General features: G+C 38.3%; 2 protein-coding genes and 1 long non-coding RNA gene across 3 annotated transcripts; 2 read left to right on the top strand and 1 right to left on the bottom strand.

Annotated features, from left to right (window-relative positions):
• Positions 1-1,034: 1,034 nt before the first annotated feature.
• Positions 1,035-6,932, top strand: LOC104112917 (uncharacterized). Its single transcript, XM_009622957.4, has 15 exons — positions 1,035-1,614; positions 1,699-1,760; positions 2,329-3,342; positions 3,436-3,502; positions 3,599-3,661; positions 4,191-4,254; positions 4,379-4,472; positions 4,563-4,646; positions 4,726-4,815; positions 4,910-4,937; positions 5,236-5,757; positions 5,856-5,917; positions 6,145-6,254; positions 6,342-6,429; positions 6,516-6,932. Exons 1-15 carry the CDS (start codon positions 1,176-1,178, stop codon positions 6,819-6,821), a joined length of 3,093 nt encoding a protein of 1,030 aa, XP_009621252.1. The 5' UTR covers positions 1,035-1,175; the 3' UTR covers positions 6,822-6,932.
• Positions 6,001-7,176, bottom strand: LOC138896952 (uncharacterized). The gene is made up of 2 exons (XR_011410585.1): positions 7,004-7,176; positions 6,001-6,277 (listed from the first exon to the last, which is right to left on the bottom strand). It is a non-coding gene; the product is annotated as an uncharacterized lncRNA (long non-coding RNA).
• A 956-nt stretch (positions 7,177-8,132) lies between these two features.
• LOC104112916 (bax inhibitor 1-like) lies at positions 8,133-11,604 on the top strand. The gene is made up of 6 exons (XM_009622956.4): positions 8,133-8,464; positions 9,680-9,823; positions 9,945-10,036; positions 10,718-10,904; positions 11,007-11,162; positions 11,314-11,604. Exons 1-6 carry the CDS (start codon positions 8,348-8,350, stop codon positions 11,365-11,367), a joined length of 750 nt encoding a protein of 249 aa, XP_009621251.1. The 5' UTR covers positions 8,133-8,347; the 3' UTR covers positions 11,368-11,604.
• The last annotated feature ends 8,708 nt before the right edge of the window (positions 11,605-20,312 follow it).

The following is a 20,312-nucleotide window of genomic DNA, read 5'->3' as shown; positions in this document are numbered from 1 at the left end:
CACAGAATAATTTCACTGATATTCTGTCCCTGTTGTCAATTGAAATTTACTTACTGCCTTGTTCATCACGTTGAAAAGAAAAAGGAAAAGAAATGTTTCAACACTGGGTTTGACGTAAACGATTATGTCTTAAATTTTATGCACTTCCCACGGAAATTAGTTATTTGATAGTTATGAAATCTCGTTTACAAGCTTTTTCTGCAGTACAATTTGCTTGTATTGTATGTAAGAGTTAATCATAGACTATAGTACGACGATACCATGTTCAAGTGGAGAGCTAAACAGAATTAAAACTTCAACATCACAGTTTAAGAAGTTCTTCATAAAACACAAACAAGATCAGGAAAACAATCAAATTTTTTGTCCCTTAAGCTAAGACAATAAAAATGTGATAATATGATTGAAAAAACATATAATTCGTTAACCACTCATAAATTAAGAACTGAATTGATTTTCACTCGACTTTAAATGAATATATAAAAGAACAATGGTTCACCATATTTATTGGGTAAAATTCACAAATAAACACTTTTCAGCCCCTGCAATTGAAAAAACTATTGTCTTGGAGTTTCAAAAAATTTGAAACTCCAGAATGGTGGCTATTTTTTTTAAACAGAGCCGAAAAATGGCCAGTGGATACTATTTCTAATCTTTTAAACTAATTAGGTTGGGCTCACGTTTTAAATACATTCGGGCAAGTGTACAAATAGTCATTCTCAGGGATGCTATTTAGAAATTAGCTAATATTTATTTTGTCCTAAAATTTTAAACTAAAAATCCTAACTTCAGGACAATTCAAGACGTTTTTGTCCTGAAAATGTGAACTTAAAAACTGAAATTAAGAATGTACTGGCTAATTCTTAAATAGCAACCCTTTAAAGTGGCTATCTGGTGTCATTTCTACAAATATATTAGCTTAATTAAAGGGCCAGCCCATGTTCAATAACAAAGGCCTGATAAGAAATGCATTTAACTTATATTTAATTTATCGTTTCAATTTGAGATAAATATATTGGCGGGATTATCAAACCCTACAGCAAATCATTTTCCCGCTCCTCTCTTTCTGTCTCTACTTCCCACCACCCACCCCCAATTCACTCATCTCTGGAACTCTTTTCACTCATTTCTCTGCAAATTAATCACATGCTTTTCTCCACCTTCAGATCTGAAAATCAATGGAATTTCAACTAACCTCATTCTCCGCCACCACCACTACTGATATTTCCGACCTACAAAAAGCATGGCATATTTTCGCTCTTCTATTATCAACAGGACGACCAGCTCGGCCGTCGGAGCTTTCATCCAAATGCACCTTATTTTCTACTTCCCCGGAATTCATCGAATTTCTCTGTTTCATTCCTAATTCTCCTCTCCATTTGACGAGCAATTACTTCGTCACTTTTTCTCAATTAGGATTTGTATCAACCGTGAAATTCTTCGCTAATGCGAATGTGTCTCCGGCTTACGTACCTCAGCTGGAGTTTCGAGGTTTCCAGATGAGACGAGAGAGTGAGTGTGTATTTAGGACTTACTATAGGAAAAGGAAGAGAGCTAGATCGGAGGTTGAGTATTCATACGTGGTTACTAAAAGAGGATGCTTCAACAATTTTGACGGTAAAACCTGTTGATTCCATAAAAATTTAATTTTGTTGATTGAAATATCACAACTAATTTGAGTATTTTGTTTGTTTATTTCAGTTGAGCAAGGAAGCCAAGTGATGGTGAATTTGCCTTCAATGACTCGGAGGATTTGTGGACAGGTAACTAATTCGGTGCTTTTCGTATTTTAATTTGAGAAGATGTGATCATGTCTAGTTAGCTAAGGTGTACTTTTTGCTAATATTTAGTCAAACCTTTGTAGAATTAGCATTATCAGTCATGGATGAGATAAGAACTATGTTACTTATAAAAAAAAATGTTAATGAGCTTGTTAATATGCTGTAAAAACGTCAATGTTTTCTAATTTGAATTTGGTGAAAAAATTAGGAGTGTCTAGATTTGGAGTAAAGTGATTTGTCTGATTAATTCGCGTGTAGCGGATTTGGAATTTAGGATTAGCTTTGATACAATGCAAATGCAGACTCTACATTTGGGATATCAAGGCCTATTTTAGATCTCATGCAATTTTGAGTTAGACAGTAGGGTTAGGAGAGTTTTTCTGCATTTTGGGGCATTATTTGGAGGCTAATTGCAGCTCTTCATGAAGTTCCCATGCTTCAACTTTGCCTGGGTTCAGTTGGTGGTCTGTATGTCCTGGTTAAGAGTATTCTCATGCAAACAACTTCAAAAACGACTGACAAAAGATAAAATGCTTCCTTTCTGTTACAGGCATATCTCCCCAATGGCAGTTTGAGTTGTGGCATGAATCAGTTGACAAGAATACCAGTGTCATTGGCTTGCGACTTCAATAGAGTTTATGAGATGTTCAGAACTTCTTCGATAATTGAAGGTAGTGCCAGACCATCAAGTTCTAGACTTAAATGTGTTGAATATGAATGTGAAGAGGAGATAGACAAAGGAAAGAACAACAACAACAAAAGAGAGAACAGTTGTAAAACAAATTTTGTACATAAACCTATCTGTAAATCTAAAATTCTTAGTCACAGCGTGTTCAACGCCCCTAAATCAACCGCAGTTGAAAGTATCACAGATCCCGTACTTCAGCTAAAGCCACTTCACATTAGTTCATTGGAAACCACATGTACCAGTATAACTGCTGAGACGGTTGATACAAAAGAAAGCAAAATAAACTCTGACATAAATTCCTGTACAAAAGTGGACAAAGAAATGGAAATTCTGCTATCTGCAGCTGATACTTCAGTCCAAGGTTTTGAAAAGATGACTCAAATGGAAAATTTTGTGGAAGGCAACGAAGAAGAACCCGCTTCTTATCCTGTTAATAATAGAAACATTAACTGCACTGAGATTCATCCAGCAAAGGCGGAAAAATCCCCTCAAGATACTCCTTTAGAGAATGCTACCATGGGATGCACGACAGCATTTCTCCACATGGAAACAGCAAAAACAGATATGCCTCCACAGAATCATGCCATCTTAGTGCACACACAATCTGCGGGTCAGAAGCAGCTCGGAAAATCATCCCCTAATTCTAAACCCTTTCAACGGGATGTACTAGATCACAGAGAGCAAAGGTCTTCCAAGGCACTGAAGATTCACAATGCTGCCAGTCTGCTTCTCGACAAAGCGCAACTCAGAAGAGATGCAAAGTCAATCCCCATGAAACTGAAGCACACACAGAACTATGACTTGGGTGTGAGTATTATAGAGAGGAATGGAAATCCAAATGAAAATGGGGAAAATTTCGTATGTAACTCCACAAAAGTAAGCTCCTGAGCAGCATTTTATTTGACTTGTGTTTGGCGAAGTTTCCCGCTATAAATCATGATGTAAAACATTGAGGTTCTTGTTTTGTAGAATCAATCAGAGCAAAAACAATTGCCTAACCTTGAGTTCTATACTGTGGAGGACGAAGAGGGTTCAGGTATTTACCTGTGAATGGCTTTCAATCTACAACCATGATTGTTCCGATGTTTTTATCAGTTCATGGCTTAATCTATCCTGATGACTGTATTTGCAGGTGGTTATGGGACAGTGTACAGGGCAAGGAGAAAGAGTGATGGAGTGAAGTTTGCAATTAAATGTATGATGTGCAAACTGTTGCGCTTATTATACTAAATTTTAATTTCTTTGATCTGTACTATGGATTACACTGGGTTTGTTGTTGTTTGATCTGTACTATCTGAATACGATTATCTTAGAGATCCTTTAGCAGTTGAATGATGTTACATTCTTGCATATTGTTGAACCTGACTTGTTAACTTTCGTGACAAGTATGTGGAAAGATGTAGCTGGATATTCTTTTATTTTACTGAGCAAGGTCAAAGGTAGAATATATTGAAGTATAGGTTGAAGATGCATCAAAAGATTTGAGGCATTCTTCTGTCTTCATTTGCTTTATTTTGCAAGTTTTAATCTCTAGATCAGTGTGGCATTGGTTAAACTCTTGTGCATTGTTTGTAAGCTGAAAAGTTGTTTCATTATCAAAGAAATGGTAAAATTGAGCATCTCTGCTCTTTTGGCATTGAGTTTCTCTGATACAAATCCATGTATTTCCCTAATGTTGCCTTGGGGGTGATCAATAATTCGATATGTTGATTCTGACTTTGCAGGTCCTCACCCAAATGCTAACAAACAACATGTCCTTAATGAGTTGAAGATGCTGGAGCGCTTTGGGTAATGATATAGGAGATTGTTTTAAGGAACCATGGATACATACTCGTGAATATATGCCTATATATTGTATCTATAAGTATATCTGTACTACGAAATTTCTTCTAAGAAATTTGCTTTATGACAGGGGAAAGAACTTTGTAATTAAGTATGAAGGATCATTCAAGAATGGAAATTCTGATTGCCTTGTTCTAGAGCATGTCGAGCATGATAGACCAGAGGTCAATTCTCTTTTACTTTTGAGTTATCTAGTTAAAATGTCAATATAGTCATTATTTTTAACATGTTTACTGTCATGTTTCAAACTTAAGGTCTTGAAAAGAGATATAGATGTTTCCCAGCTCCGGTGGTATGGCTATTGCATGTTCAGGGCACTTGCTGGTTTACACAAACAGGTGAGAGTATCAGAAAAGATGCAGATGAACTGAATGGCTTTCCTGAAAACACAATTAACTTCTAATTTCTTACATGCAGGGTATTGTTCATAGAGATGTTAAACCTGGAAACTTTCTTTTTTCTACCAAGGCTAATAAAGGTTACCTCATTGACTTTAACCTTGCCCTGGTAAGTAGGGTATTCAACTTAGGAGAAATCTTCCTACCTGCTATGTTGTTGACCATGGACAATCTAATTACTCTTTTTCCCATATGTTGCATAGGATCTGCACCAGAAATATGGAACATCAGGTACTTCCTCTTTGTGCTGATTAATGTTCTTAGCTTGATAGATGTCTTGTGCTTTAGTGTTTCCAATTATGATTTTAAGTCTCTTTAACAGAAGAAAGAAAGCTTCGTTAAGGTAAAAGATGGAAGAAATTCAACATTATCCCAAGCTCACTATAAAACAAGAGAAGACCCTAAGGCTGTTTTAACTTTTTAACTCCCAATAATGTTGCATACTTCGTGTTCAATCTTTATCATTTTCTCCTTTCTTGTGGATCAACCATTGAAAGTTCACTAAGAACTGTATATGTCTAATTCACAGACAAGACAAAGTTGAGCCACGCCACAAGCTCTAATAATGGTCCTATACCCGTTGCCAAGTCTCTTCCTCCAATTAAACAAAGAAAATACATTGCAAAACCTGAGGAAGGCATCAAACAGGAAGCAGGAAAAGGCATTAAGTCTCTAATACGACCCAAAAACCTGAAAAGGAAGGCTGACCAAGAAAAGATCAGCGCAGATATTGCATATAGGAGTATTAAAAAAAGTCAAGGTGCTGATGGTTCGGGGATAACCTCAGCAAAGGATGCAACAAGCAATAGGACACCATCAGCTGAAAGGTTGAGAGAACCCCTTCCATCTCAAGGTAGGAAGGAGCTGATTAACCTGGTGCAAGAAGCACTTCAAGGTTCAAATCATGGAGAAACGAATGGTCCAACTTCCAAGAGAAAAAGGGTTGCTGCAACTCCTGGAAAAGCAGAAAGGAAGTATGTTTACCCAACTCCAATGCCATTGCATTCATCTGGAATTGCCATTGGTGGTGCTGGTTTGCTGAAAAGCAAAGGTCTGTTATTTTGGGTAACTAGATCTGGTCTACACTGTGGTTTCATGTTTTACTGGGCCTGAGCTTCTGCATTGAGTTTAATTTTCTATTGTTGCCAGGGGACGGGAAACACAAGCGAGAAGGACCATGTGTTGGAACTAAGGGTTTCAGAGCTCCAGAGGTTAGCAATTAGCTATTTGTGTATCCATTTACCTTGTTATAACTTTGCCAGTCCCCGTATACTCATTCATGCTATACTCTAAATTTAAGTTGAAATAGTCGGGAGTCATCTTATTTACACCTTCATAGTAAAATTTAGACTATTACATACATAATCAAGAATTTCATCATCATCATCATCATCATAATATTTTGCTTATTCCAGCCTCATGATCGTTGCATTTGCAGGTGCTATTCCGATCTGTACATCAAGGTACAAAACTTGATATTTGGTCAGCTGGTGTCACCTTACTCTATTTCATTATTGGCCGAACACCATTTGCAGGAGATCCTGACCAGTGAGATTCTTTGTCTATATTCACTGCCATTGAACAGTAATAAATGATTCAGAGAATTTGCTAACCAATCTATATTTCATTTATCAGGAACATAAAGGAAATCGTCAAATTGAAAGGAAGTGAAGATTTGTGGGAAGTGGCCAAACTACACAACCGAGAATCTTCATTTCCAGCGGTACTAATAGTTCCAGTTTTTCTTGCACTGTCCTTTTTTTATTAAGCTCCATTCATAGCTCTGAATAGTTCTTTACCATGAAACAGGATTTATTTGACCTAAAATCTCTGTCGCCTGTAAGATTACGAGATTGGTGTTTAAGAAACACCCGAAAACAAGGTTTTCTAGAGATCATTCCACACTCACTTATCGATCTTGTGGACAAGTGTTTAACTGCGAATCCAAGATTGAGGATTAGTGCAGAGGAAGCCCTCCGGCATGAGTACTTCTCTCCATGCCATGAAGCTTTGAGAAAGCATAGGCTTTATCGTCAAGGGCTCAGCCAAGAGATCCAAGACCCAGTGTCTACACTTCCCTTACCAGAAAATTCTGAAACATGTGGAGTATTGTAAACACAAAGTGCATCTAGCTTCTCTTCTTTCTTTAATCTGTAGTGATGTAAAAATAGCTAACTAAAGAAAGTAAATCTTTCAGCAAATCTAGAATTTAGTTGTGTATTCATATATATATTTACTGTTGTATTCTAGCATTCATAGAAACTTAAAGCCATTGTGCATTAACATTTGACAACTACCTAGACCTGGTGTGCAATAATAATATGGAACTGTGGAAACTGAAGTGGAACTTTCATTGAGCTTGCTCGGAAGCGTTTCACAGGTTTAAGGTGAGAATGTGAAGTGTGAACCATTAGGTTCGTTGATAAGGTGTGGTATTAATTTATACCATCAACCTAAAATAATACTTTTATGTTCATTTTTACTTAACACGTTTTAACTTTTTACACCCCTTAAAAAATAATAAATGAAGTGTATAATTTATCATGATACCCATATTAATTGATGCATATTTTATTAGATTTGAGAAAATGATTTGAAATGAGTAATAAATACTGCGGGTATAACAGAATTTTTTTTTTTGTATTTTCTTGATATGCGTAAAGTGACAAGTAAAAATAAAAATTTATTTTTAGTATACATGCAAGTAAAAGTGAACGGAGGAAGTATAAATTTAGTCCGAGGTTTAATTTTGGATATCCCATCTTATCCCATAAAATTTGGTGTTATTTTATTTCACTTTTCGTGAGATAAATTAGACTAGGAATTATAATTCCTGAACTATAATCCTGGAATAATTTAGTCTGCGTACCAAATGATCTTTAGTTTATTTGCACGAAAAGGCAGGGTTTCTTTCCTCATTTTGTTCTTTGAGGGTTCGGGGAAGCTTGTTTATGTATTTATGTTTTATACTCCCACCGTTCTAATTTATGTGAACCTGTTTGATTGGGCACGAAATTTAATAAAAAATGAAGACTTTTGGAATTTGTGATCCTAAACAAGTCAAAAAGGGGCCAGAGTATTTGTGTGATTATAAAAACTTCTCACTAAGGATACAATTGTAAGTTTAAACTAAATTATTATCAAATTTAAAAATGAATCACTCGTTTTGGAACGAACCAAAAAATAAAATATGATCGCCTAGACTGGAACAGGAGTACTTATTTTCCTTCTAGGATTTAACACGCTTTTTGCAATCTGAAAAGGAGTAAAAATATGTAATATATATGACATGGCAAGCTTCAATTGGCTGAAATGCGTGGAAACGTGTAGTTGACACCCAGTCAATTCTACCAAGTACCAGCTTCTGGTCCTTAGATATTTTGTAACTTAGCATATAAGTAATATAAATTTGGTTTTCTCTAGTTCCTTCCGGAACCAATGACCCAATAATTCCCTTTACACTTAATGTTATAAAATATTACTCTTTTCCTTCTAGAAGCAACGAAATATTCGTGAAAACTCTCACCTATATAAACACATCTTCAACGCCTTTCGGGCAACGACTTCGCATTTCCGGTATAGCACTGTTTACACGTGAACTCTGAAAAAAATATTCTCTGCTCGCTCCTGAGATTTTCCCAATGGAAGGTTTTACCTCGTTCTTCAACTCGCAATCGGCGTCGCGCAACCGCTGGAGTTACGATTCTCTCAAAAACTTCCGCCAGATCTCTCCTCTCGTTCAAACTCATCTCAAGCAGGTCCTTTCCTTTTCTTTTATACTGTTAATTTTCTTAATTTCGATTGAGATTTGATATTTCTAACGGTACTATCTACTTCAGTCTTTGTTATTGGTGTTTGTTTCTACTTTTTTTCACTGCTTTGACGGTTTATGAATATTTGAACTTATTCGATGAGAAGAATCAAGTTCTTTTGCCCTGCGGTTACGTTTGAATTATTTGTTAGTTCGTTGAGAACTGCCCTAATTTTTACTTTTGCTTTCGTGACGTGGAAAGAAGCACAAACTGAATTGAAATTTATGAGAAATTTGTGGAAGCCCTAATTATTACCTTTGCGTCCTTGGCCTGGTAAGAAGAGTAAAATAAATTGAAAATCATGACTAATTCGTTGAAGGTTTATTTGAATATTTCTTTAATTTACTAAAATTTGATAATATATTGAAATGTTACTAGAAACGCTTTGGTAACTAATTGTAAAGATTTTAAACATAAAACAGTTGATCACCGGCATAAGTGAAAAGAATAAGATTACATAGGTTAAAAGGAGCTTTAACGTTAGATGTGTGCCTATGTATCAATTAAAACTCTTGTAAAACAATTAACATCAGAAGACTGTTCGTGGATCAGCATTTTGATTGATTAGTTTTTGAAGTTGTCATGCCAAATTTTGAGAGAGTGTATATTTACGTATCAACGTAGGAGCTATACTTTTAGACGTGTACCTATGTATCAACATTATTAATATCAGAAGATTGTCTTGAATCGATGTTTTGATTGATTAGTTTTTGAAGTTGTCATGCTAAATTAAGAGAGAACTCTAATTTTACATTGAATTATTGTGTCAATGTATATCTACGTATCAACAAAAGCTTTTAGACGTGTACCTATGTATCTTCGTGAATCAGTGTTTGATTGATTAGTTTTTTGAAGTTGTCATGCCAAATTAAGAGAGAACTCTAATATTACACATTGAATTGCATCAATGTATATATATGTATCAACAAGTGAGCTATGCTTTTGTACATTTACCTATGTATCAAGCAAAAAAAGGACTCGCTTTAGATAATTAATATCAGATTGAAGTCATGCCAAATTAAGAGAGAGCATAATTCTGCATTGAATTGTATCAATGTGGAAGAATTTGGTACCGCATATTCTTTTCCAGTGTTTTCTAATATATAGAGTTTTATCATGACAAGTGTCTTGTCCTGGTCTTGATTTCTTTCATGGGTATAGGTCTATCTTACTCTATGCTGTGCTTTAGTAGCATCAGCTGCTGGGGTTTACCTTCACATTCTTTGGAATATTGGTGGCTTACTCACAACACTGGCTTGCATGGGAAGCATGGTGTGGCTTTTGTTGAGTTCTCCTTATCAAGAGGTAATCACTAGCTTTACTGTCCTTTAGCAGTCCCTCGTTATGGCCTTCTTTATTTCTGCAATTTTGTGGTTATGCTGATTATTGAATTTGAATTGATACTTTTGTTATTGTTGGTGAGCAGCAAAAAAGGGTGGCACTTCTGATGGCGGCTGCACTCTTTGAAGGGGCTTCTATTGGTCCTCTGATTAAAGCGGGCATTGACTTCGACCCAAGGTGTGTGTCCTTCAATATTGTCCCTTTTCATGTTTGAAAATATTGCTTCTGTTTTCTAGTGTGTTAGTTTTGAGTCTTCTTGTGCTAAACCTAAACTTTTATGAGTTTCTTCTCGATTTGGGGTTTTTAGCATCTGATTTGGAAGCGGGATTTCTTTGTTTTTGGGGGTTTGGGGGGGGGGGGGGGGGTTATGTATTAGTTTAGGTCTCTATATTTGCAATGTTTGATCTGAATTGCAAATTCTGCTGCTGTGAAATGCATCATTCCTGTTTTTCTCTATCTTTCGCAAATTTAAGGATGAGAGTTTATCCCTTCTAAATGCAAAGGCACTAGAATATTTTACCCTTAATTTGTTTGTGTTTTAAGGGGGGAGGGGGGAGCAAAGGGAGAATAAAATGAAAGCTCGTCTGTCTCAAGGCTGTACATCCAACCTAGTTCAGCTGGTGGCTGCCTGAGCCTCGAGTTTAACTGATTGACATAGAAGTGCCAAGTGACTGTTGCCACTGCCTTTCTCATTACTGTACTCTTTTCATAGCCTATGTAATTCTGTATGGTTGTGTATTGTTTTAAGTGCATATACAGCTAGATTCTGCAAGTCATATAGTTTAAAACTGATTTTAACAGCTTTAAGGTTTACATCCTTGGGGAGGCACATCTGATTCTTACTTTCTTCCTTTGCAGCATTGTGATTGGGGCTTTTGTAGGTTGTGCTGTGGTATTTGGTTGCTTCTCAGCTGCTGCCATGGTGGCAAGGCGCAGAGAGTACTTGTACCTTGGGGGCCTTCTTTCATCAGGTGTCTCCCTCCTCTGTTGGTTGCAACTGGCGTCCTCCATCTTTGGTGGTTCCATGGCCCTTTTCAAGTTTGAGGTATATGCTTTGTTTCCTTCATGCTGCGGTGTTGCCTTTTAGCATCCTTTATTTATAAGTTGCTCTTAACATTTTATTCCCTTAACACTTGTTTTATGGCAGTTGTATTTTGGGCTCTTGGTGTTTGTGGGCTACATTGTTGTTGACACCCAGGAGATTATTGAGAAGGCTCACTTGGGTGATTTGGACTACGTTAAGCATGCATTGACCCTATTTACAGACTTTGTTGCTGTCTTTGTGCGTATTCTGATCATCATGGTAAGGAGATATTTCAGTTCTTATACTATATTAAATTCCTACGTGATGAAATGCCTGGTGTTTCTATGTTTTGGCTATTGGAATGATTCTTTGTTTTCTTTTGTTTCTATGTTTTGGCTATTGGAATGATTCTTTGTTTTCTTTCTTTCAGCTGAAGAATGCATCTGAGAAGGAAGAAGAGAAGAAGAAAAGGAGGAGAGACTAGATTGTCATAGCTTCTTTAAAGAAACTATGACAAACTCTGTGATATGGGATCTGCTTTTTCATTTACTTCTGTTTATCTCGACAAACATGTTAATAGTTTGGTACTAGCTTTAGCTTAGATTGTGATACAGTGTTGTGTGGCTTGCCGCGATGGCTGCGATGGAAACATGTGGCTATGTTTTGGAATTTTGACATCTGATAACAAAAGTAATTGTGATAAGCCTAGTTTCTTTTTCTATCTCCTTTCTCTATTTCTTTGTTTCGCGTTATCAGTTCTGTGCACAAAAAGCTGGTTTTACTTGCTGAATGATCCTGTATTTTCTTTTCCCCCTATTTCTCTGATGATGTTTTAGCTTTCTTTACTATTTTCTGACCTTAGGGACCAGGCGTAGCCTTTGCCAGAGTTTCAATATTAGCATTTGAGTCGTCGAATGCAAACTTGCGCTGGAACTCGGAGATGTTCTGATTGTGGGATAGATGGGTATAAAATGCAAAGTAATTTTAAAAAGAAGTATACAATAGTACTTTGTTACTAATATTTGGAAGAGAAAAATGGACTTAGGTCTTAGATTACCCGAAGCTAAATGGGTCTTACCTCTAACTTAAGAAATTTATAGTTACGTTTGCCTCTAATGTCTTGTTTATATGCATCTCGTCGTGCATTATTAGGTGTCCAAAGCTGATAGTGTCATAATTTCTTTTATCACAAGCTCCTTTTGCATAACTTATCCAAAAGCTGCATGAAAAAATTACGGAGATGGTCCAAATATACTCCTGTACTTTCGAAAATGGTCTAAGAATACCCCTCGTTATACTATTGGGTTATCTATACCCCTGCAGTCATACTTTGGGTTTAAATATACCCCTCATTTAAACGGAGGGACACGTGTCATCGTCTTATTGGCCAATTCTAAATATCTCCTAATTAATTAAAAATACTCATTATCCATACCCGAAAAATAATTTTATAAAAGCAATTTGTTTTTTGTAAAAACTGAAAAAAACTGATTTTTTTTTTTACTAAAAACTGAAAAAAACGAAAATATTTTTTTTTTTCATTTTTTACAAAAAAATCTGCTTCAAAACAAACTGAAAAATATTTTTTAAAATAATGTTTTTGTAAAAACTGGATAACAAAACTGAAAAATAATTTTTTAAAGCAATTAAAAACTGAAAAAACTGAATTTTTTTAAACTAAAAGCTGAAAAAAAGAAAATATTTGTTTTTTCTGTTTTTACAAAAATATTACTTTAGAAAATTGCTTTTTAGTTTTTATTTTTTAGTTTTTACAAAAAAAAAATTGTTTTTAGAAATTATTTTTCAGTTGTTTTTAGAAGCAATGTTTTTCTAAAAACTGGAAAAAAATATTTTCGATTTTTTTAATTTTTAGTAAAAAAAATATCAGTTTTTCCCTTTTTTTAATTGCTTTAGAAAATTATTTTTCAAATTTTACAAAAACATTGTTTTAGAAAGTTCTTTTTAATGCTGCTAGGTTTCTGAAAAAATTTCTTAAATTTTACCTATTTATTTTTTAACTAACACATGAACCGAACTTGGAAGTGGGTACTTATTTTTTTTATTTTTTTTCACATTAGGTGGAAGGTACTAAAATGCGTTCGGATTTTGCTAAACTAAATGGAAAAATGAAGGATAATAGTTACTCTTTTGTTTTGTTTTATATGACTGTTTACCCGTAAAATTTGATAACAATTAAACTTATAATATGGTTCTAAGGATACGTGATTTTACTTAATACCAATTGATAAATATGAAGATTAATAACATAAATGAACTATAAAGTAAAGCAAACCAATGTTAGAATGGAACTCAGCCCTCGAGTTTGGATACCCTCGAACTGGTTGATGCCAAGAACAATTAAAATATAACAAGCTGATGAACAATAGTATAAACGAGAAAGAGAATTATATTTCTTTGATATTTTGATATCTGTGAACAATGTGTCTTACAGATGATTAGAATCCCCCCTCCTAAATATTAGAGGAATTTCACTTATGGTATAATTCTAATTACAGAAGGAAATCTCATGATTAACTAATTAATCGTTTCTGATTTGATCCGTTCCGAAATTTACGCCATGATCCTCGACCAGTCACGGATATCTCGCCTTTCTGTTATTGTGTTATCTTCGATTTTGCTCGATGTCTGTCTCATTTGGCTTCGATCGCTACTAGCCTCGATCTCGACAGGTACCTCGATTCTGAACTCGGTACCTTATCCTCGTGGTTTAGTCTGTTGCGTTACGAGGCCATCATTCGATGCAACCTCCCGGTCTCGGTAAAATAGTAAAATCGGATGATCCCGATTTTAACCGTATACAGATAGTCCCCTCATTTTTTGGAGTGAAATGACAAAAAACAAATTGAGCCTTCGATTTTCTACCTCGACCTGTCATGACGTCATCCTCGTGACGTAAGCGACGAGAGTGACCGAAACGTCCTGTCGGTACAGTTCCCCAAGTCATTAATGAGTGTCAGTTGGTGGTCGGCCACTAGTGCCTTTGAACCGTCGATGTGAATCCAATAAATAGACCCTTTTCTCATTGATTTAAACTTTACTTTCACTTCTTTCTAATATCCAAAGTTTTTACATCTCCTAAGTTCTTCCCTTTTACAAATCTTAAGGTTTTGTTGTTAATTCTTTCTCAAACGTCAAGTCCTATTATCTTCCTCTTCTTCAAACTTACACAAAAATGGCAAAAATATCGAAAATGGTACAACAAAAAGATGCTGCTTCATCTTCTCAACCGGCCGGGGGGAAAACACCGATGGAACCCCGTCTTGAGGAATGCATTCCTGGAGCCTGGAGGGTGCGCGCTAAACTTTGATTTCAAAACCGATAAAGCCTCGTCGATTCCTGGTCGATGCGAGCCAATGTAGAGGTATATATGCTCGATAACCGAGGGATACCTTAAGCAGGTAAAGAAAGACTGCAATTGGGAGGGCAAAGAGGTGGTGATACCGACCCCCGAAGAAGACATCACCACCTACGCGGAAGGGTTTTTAAGTCTTTATACTTACCCTTTCACGCTGGGCCCCCTCGACCCTGTTATCGTTGATTTTTGCCGTCAATATCAAATAACCCTAGGCCAAATCCATCCATCCTTTTGGCGAATTGTTATTCTGCTCCGATTCTTCGTGAGAAAAGTCGAGGGGCTCCCTCTTATCAGACTGTATAGACCCCGCCTCTATCGAGGCGGGTTAATAAAACTCCAAAGTCGGGCTACCAAAGTATTGTTATCGAGCATAGATGAGGACAAGGATCGAGGCTGGATGGGCCGGTTTGTTCGAGTGAGGACTTTCGACCTAATCCCAGCCGAGAAGATGCCATTTCCTGAGAAATGGAACATGAATCGTAAGTACCGTCTCACTGTTAGCTTCCATGCATTATTTGTTCCTTTGTATTTTCTCATTGATGTCTTTTTCCATGATGTAGCGGTCGCTTGGATGCCCCGTGCGATTCCTAACCTCGAGAGTTGGGTTCAGAACTTGGCCTCGACCTCTAAATACGTCGAGCGCTCATGGCACAATTTAGCAAAGGGCCGATGGGAGGCCAAGACTCATGGTAAGCCCACTTTTTGTGTATTTGATGATTTGATTAAGCTGCCACTCTTCTACTTATTCAATTTTCTCGTGTACAGGCCTGGACAAGGATGCGGTCATGAGGCCTCCGTCTGGTGAGGAGGAGACTTCGACCCCGGTTCCGAAGCCGGCGAAGGATAAGAAGAGGAAAAAGACCTCAACCTCCGAGGATCCAAAGACTAAGAAGAATCTGGTTCGTAAGCCAAAGAAAGATACTGTTGCCCTACTTGCGGATGTGATTCAACGGCTAAGGGAGGAAGAAGAAGAAAAAGATGAAGACGATGGCTCGGAACTGGTGGCCCGAGTGAAGAAAAACATTGAGGCCCCAAAGGACGCTGAGTCGGTGGTGGTTGAGGAGATTTCATGCCGAGGGGGTCTTGGAAAAGGACTTGAACAAAGTCCCCAAATCATTGAAGATCGAAGATGCCTCCCGCCGAGATGAGCAAAAGGCGGGTATGTCTGAAGGGGCCGGCTCCGAGGCCCTTTGCAGTGAGGAGAACGCCCCAAGTGGCTCACTTGGGCAATAGATATTAGAGACTCGCCAATTCTCCCTACGTTTTTCGAGGAGGCAATTCGGGAGGCCCAAGCTCTGAGGACTCCCGAAGTAGACGGGGTCCATAGAGGGGAGGACCCCTTCCGTGGTTACTTTATCGGGGTCGAGGATGCTACCGACCTGAATGAAGCATCGAGTCTCTTCGATGAGGCTCAAAAAGCCTTGAATCGGGTGAATCTCAACTCCCTTTATCGATATCATACTTAGTTTATTTCTTCTCTTATTGTATAACTTCCTTTCTTTTTTCCGTATAGGCTTTGGCGCTCCATCATGAGGCGTTTTCAAAGTCCTGAGCAGAGCTGAGCCGATGTGAGGCCGACCTCTGAGGGCTCACGGAGGAGAGAAATTCCCTTAAACTTCTCAGTGGGTAAAAAGAAGAGGAGATCAAGGACCTCCGAGCCGAGTTGGCCAAGGCTCACCAAAATCAGACCGACCTGATCGAACAGGTAATGAAAATCTTAAAAGCTCATGGGCTCAATTCGGGAATGGTGGCTAACATTTCAATCTCACTGATGCGGACCGCTTTGCTAATGGACCGAACGGTGGCTAATAGACCGTTTTGCTACGAAAAAAGAGGCTGCTCGAGCCCAATTGTCATTGGTCGAAAGTCAGCTTCGATGCATGAAGGAGAAGAGCTCAACTCAGGCAAAGAAAATAAAGGAGCTTGAGACTCGATTTGCTTTCGAACTTGCAAAGGCCAAATTTGAAGCCGAAAAGGCAAAGTCCTAGGCAGAGGCGATCGTTGCCGTCTTTCGGGCCGATGCTGAAGCCGCTCAAATCTAAGCGAGAGAGGCAGCCAAGATCGCTCAAAATCGAGCACATTGGATTGCTGAACTCATCAAATGCCAATCTCGGAGGGAAACCCTCAAGGAGATCCATGCTCGAGGTTTCGATCTTACCGATGAGATAATGAAGGCTAAAGAGCATGAAGCTGATGCTAAAGCACTGGCCTCTTTCGATGATGATGATGATGATGGCAGCAAGAGCGAGTCCGAGAATGGGGAGGACCTCAATGGAGAAGAAGTTACCCCTGAGGAAAATTAGGAATCTTAGGCTTTTTTCTTTTTTGATTTTTTGTGCGGGACCCTGATCGGTCCTTGTAAATATTTTCGTATAGATAAAAGATCTTTTTTCTCTTTGACTTGTCTTTTTTCTATTTTCTGCCTTGTGAAAATTCTATTTCATTCATGCCTTCATGCCTTATGGAGATTTTGCTCACAAGTTTGGGACTTTAGGCCACTAGACTGAAGTCGGACCAGTGTAGTCTTTAAAATCTAGTGAGTACTTTCTCGAACTTGAAGTAGAATGACCCTTAGGTTTTAGTTGAGTAAGGACGATTTCTCGAACTCAAAAAATAAAATGGCCCTTAGGCTCTTGAATTAGGCCGATTTGGCCTCAAAAGTGTCTTTTCCCCTTTTTCGGCTTGAAAAACTAATCATAAAAATTTGTCATGCCTTAGCACGAGATAAATTTGTACCCATTAGGTTTTTCGAGGATTGGTGTTATCAAAGTCCTTTGCTTTGTTATTCCTTAGCACAAAATTGTCCGGGAGTTCGAACAATTCGCTATCCCTTAGGGTTTTTCGAGGGTCGATATTATCGAGACCCTTAGTAATTCACCCGAGGGTTGCCTTTTTTAACCGATTTATGAGAATATTTGAAGGCCTATTTTATAACGGAATTCGAACGTCTCAGAACCGTGTTAATTTGGTCGTAACCTTTAGTTTGGGATTTGCCCCTTAGGCTTGTTTCCCTGCTATACTTCAAACTCGTTCGAAGTGTCAGTCCCCAAGTGGGGTGGTCATGGCCTATAAAATCGAGGATTGCCCTTTTAAGGTCTTACGATTTCGAGGTTTAGTAATTCGATCATGTTGGTTTTTTGGACAGCAGTCCCCGAGTATAGGGTAAATTGCTTGAACTTCAGTTGTGATCGGCCCTTAAGCCAGTTTACACAATAGATTATAAGTATAAAATTGTAAAGTATAAATTTCTCTAAAGCATGGAACATCTGGTAAGGAAAAATACTTCTTTCAATAGATTATACATGCATACATGTTTTTCCATTAGGGCTCGAGTAATCTACATGGACACGGTTCATTTGACCATTTGGTCCTTTACCTATCGAGACCCTATCGACACGAAGTATTTTCATTATAACTATCCGAGAGTGATGCCCCCCAGTATTCGAGGTTGATTGTAAAGGAGCCTTGGAAACTGTTGAATTGCTCTAAGTTAGCACGAACAATGGTTGCCTCATTAAAAACCTCGCCGGAAAAACCCATTTGGGACAAAAATCAGTCGAAGGGAAAAAGAGTACAGAGCATACTTTCAGACGTAGGGACTTTGTGTTTGAAGAATCCTTTGGTGTCTTCGATTAAACACCTGCAAATGGTTAGTATAAAATATAAATGAAAATGGAAAAGGTAGTACTTTAGCAGTAATATCGTTTGAGGAGTGATATGTTCCAATTATTTGGTAATTGTTCGCCGTTCATCGTGCCAAGTTTGTAGGATCACTTTCCGATGATATCGAGGACCTGATACGGTCCCTCCCAGTTAGTGCCAAGTTTTCCTTCGTTTGGGTCTCGAGTATTGAGGGTGACCTTCCGTAGAACCAAGTCCCCAATTTTAAAGTGTCGAAGATTGGCTATTCAATTGTAGTACCTTTCGATCCGCTATTTCTATGCGGCCATTCGAACGAGGGCGGCTTCCCATTTTTCATCTAGCAATTCGAGGCTTGTATAGCCTCATGATTTGACTCTTCCGTTGCGTATCGAAACTTGATGCTAGGTTCCCCGACTTCAACCGGGATCAGAGCTTCGGCGCCATATACTAAAGAGAATGGTGTTGCCCATGTACTATATTTTGACGTTGTTCGATATGCCCAAAGGACTTCGGGCAATATTTCTCTCCATTTTCACTTAGCATCGTTCAATCTTTTCTTTAGATTTTGAATGATAGCCTTGTTTGTCGATTCAGCCTGTCCGTTCTCACTAGGATGATATGGCATCGACATGATCCTTTTTATTTTGTGATCTTCGAGAAACATTGTCACTTTGCTACCGATGAATTGCTTTCCATTGTCGCATTTGATCTCGGCAGCCATCCCGAATCGACATATAATGTGGTCCCAGATGAAGTCTATGACTTCTTTCTCTCTAACTTTCTCGAAAGCCTATGCTTCAACCCACTTAGAGAAATAGTCAGTCATAAACAAAATAAATTTAGCTTTACCTGGGGCCGATGGTAGAGGGCCGACGATATCCATTCCTCATTTCATGAATGGCCATGGGGATAAGACTGAGTGGAGTTGCTTTCCGATTTGGTGAATCATCGGCGCATACCTTTGACATTTGTTGCACTTTCGAACAAACTCTTTTGTATCCTTTTCTATATCAGCCCAATAGTATCCTGCTCTGATGACTTTGTGAACCAATAATTCGGCTCCAGAATGATTTCCGCATGTGCCCTCGTGGATTTCTCGTAGGAAGTAGTCAGTATTTCCTGGTCCCAAACATATTGCCAATGGTCCATCGAACATCCTTCTATATAGTGTTCCATCTTTGGCCAATGTGAATCGTGCGACCTTCGTACGTACAATCCTCGATTCCTTAGGATCCGATGGAAGCTTCCCGTTCTTTAGGTACTCGATATATTTGTTCCTCCAATCCCAGGTCAGACTTGTGGAGTTGATTTCAGCGTGTCCTTCTTCGATTACTGACCTTAAAAGTTGTACGACAGTCCCTGAGCTAATTTCATTGTCTTCGACTGATAACCCCAAATTTGCAAGGGCATTAGACTCGCTGTTTTTTCTCGAGGCACATGTTGTAGAGTCCATTATTTAAACTGATGTAGAGTCACCTATAGTTTGTCCAAGTACCTCTACATTCGATTTCCCGAACCTCGAAGTTCTGTTGACTTGGTTTACCACAAGCAGGGAGTCACATTTGGCCTCGATGACCTCTGTTCCCAAACCTTTATCTAGCTCGAGACCTGTAATCATGGCCTCACACTCGGCCTCATTGTTAGTTAACTTGGAAGTTTTGATAGCTTGTCTAATTGTATTACCCGTGGGCGGTTTCGAAACAATGCCTAGCCCGGACCCCTTCACGTTCGAAGTGCCGTCTGTGAAGAGGGTCCACATCCTCGATGATGTACCCGACTTTAATAATAGTTTCTTTTCGACCTCGGGTACAAGGGCTGGCATAAAGTCGACCACGAAGTCCGCTAATATTTGAGACTTGATGGTCGTTCGAAGTCGATACTCGACGGCCCATTTGGCCAATCGGCCCAAAAGTTCGGGCTTATGCAAAATATTGCGAAGGGGGTAAGTAGTCACCACACAGATCGGGTGACATTGAAAATATGGTTTTAATTTCCTAGATGCGCTTATTAGGGCAAGCGCTAATTTTTCTAAGTGTGGGGATCGGGTCTCGGCCTCACCTAAAGTTTGACTAACATAGTAAATAGGAAATTGCGTACCTTGCTCTTCTCGAACTAGAACCCCACTTACCACGATTTTCGAGACTGCTAAGTATAAGTAGAATTGCTCATCCGCTTTCGGAGCATGAAGCAGTGGCGAGTTCGAGAGATACCGCTTTAATTCTTCTAATGCTTGTTGGCATTCCGGGGTACATGCAAAATTGTTCTTATTTTTGTGCAGTGAGAAGTACCTGTGACTTCTATCTGAAGACCTTGAGATGAATCGGCCTAGGGCGGCTATGCGCCCTGTTAATCTTTGTACGGTCTTAACATTGTCCACGACTGTGATGTCTTCGATTGCCTTGATTTTATCG

The sequence above is a fragment of the Nicotiana tomentosiformis genome, chromosome 8 (genome assembly GCF_000390325.3).
Source record: "Nicotiana tomentosiformis chromosome 8, ASM39032v3, whole genome shotgun sequence".
Taxonomy (NCBI): domain Eukaryota; kingdom Viridiplantae; phylum Streptophyta; class Magnoliopsida; order Solanales; family Solanaceae; genus Nicotiana; species Nicotiana tomentosiformis.
Note: the sequence above shows the minus strand (reverse complement) of the source record. Positions and strands in the feature narration are given on the sequence as shown.

Bases quoted from the DNA above. Each gene is read 5' to 3' on its own strand.
- LOC104112916 (XM_009622956.4), top strand. From the start codon at position 8,348: ATGGAAGGTTTTACCTCGTTCTTCAACTCGCAATCGGCGTCGCGCAAC. The intron at 8,465-9,679 runs GTCCTTTCCTTT...TCATGGGTATAG, and splicing joins TTCAAACTCATCTCAAGCAG to GTCTATCTTACTCTATGCTG. The intron at 10,037-10,717 runs GTGTGTGTCCTT...CTTCCTTTGCAG, and splicing joins GGCATTGACTTCGACCCAAG to CATTGTGATTGGGGCTTTTG.
- LOC104112917 (XM_009622957.4), top strand. From the start codon at position 1,176: ATGGAATTTCAACTAACCTCATTCTCCGCCACCACCACTACTGATATT. The intron at 3,343-3,435 runs GTAAGCTCCTGA...CTTGTTTTGTAG, and splicing joins TCGTATGTAACTCCACAAAA to AATCAATCAGAGCAAAAACA. The intron at 4,255-4,378 runs GTAATGATATAG...GCTTTATGACAG, and splicing joins AAGATGCTGGAGCGCTTTGG to GGGAAAGAACTTTGTAATTA.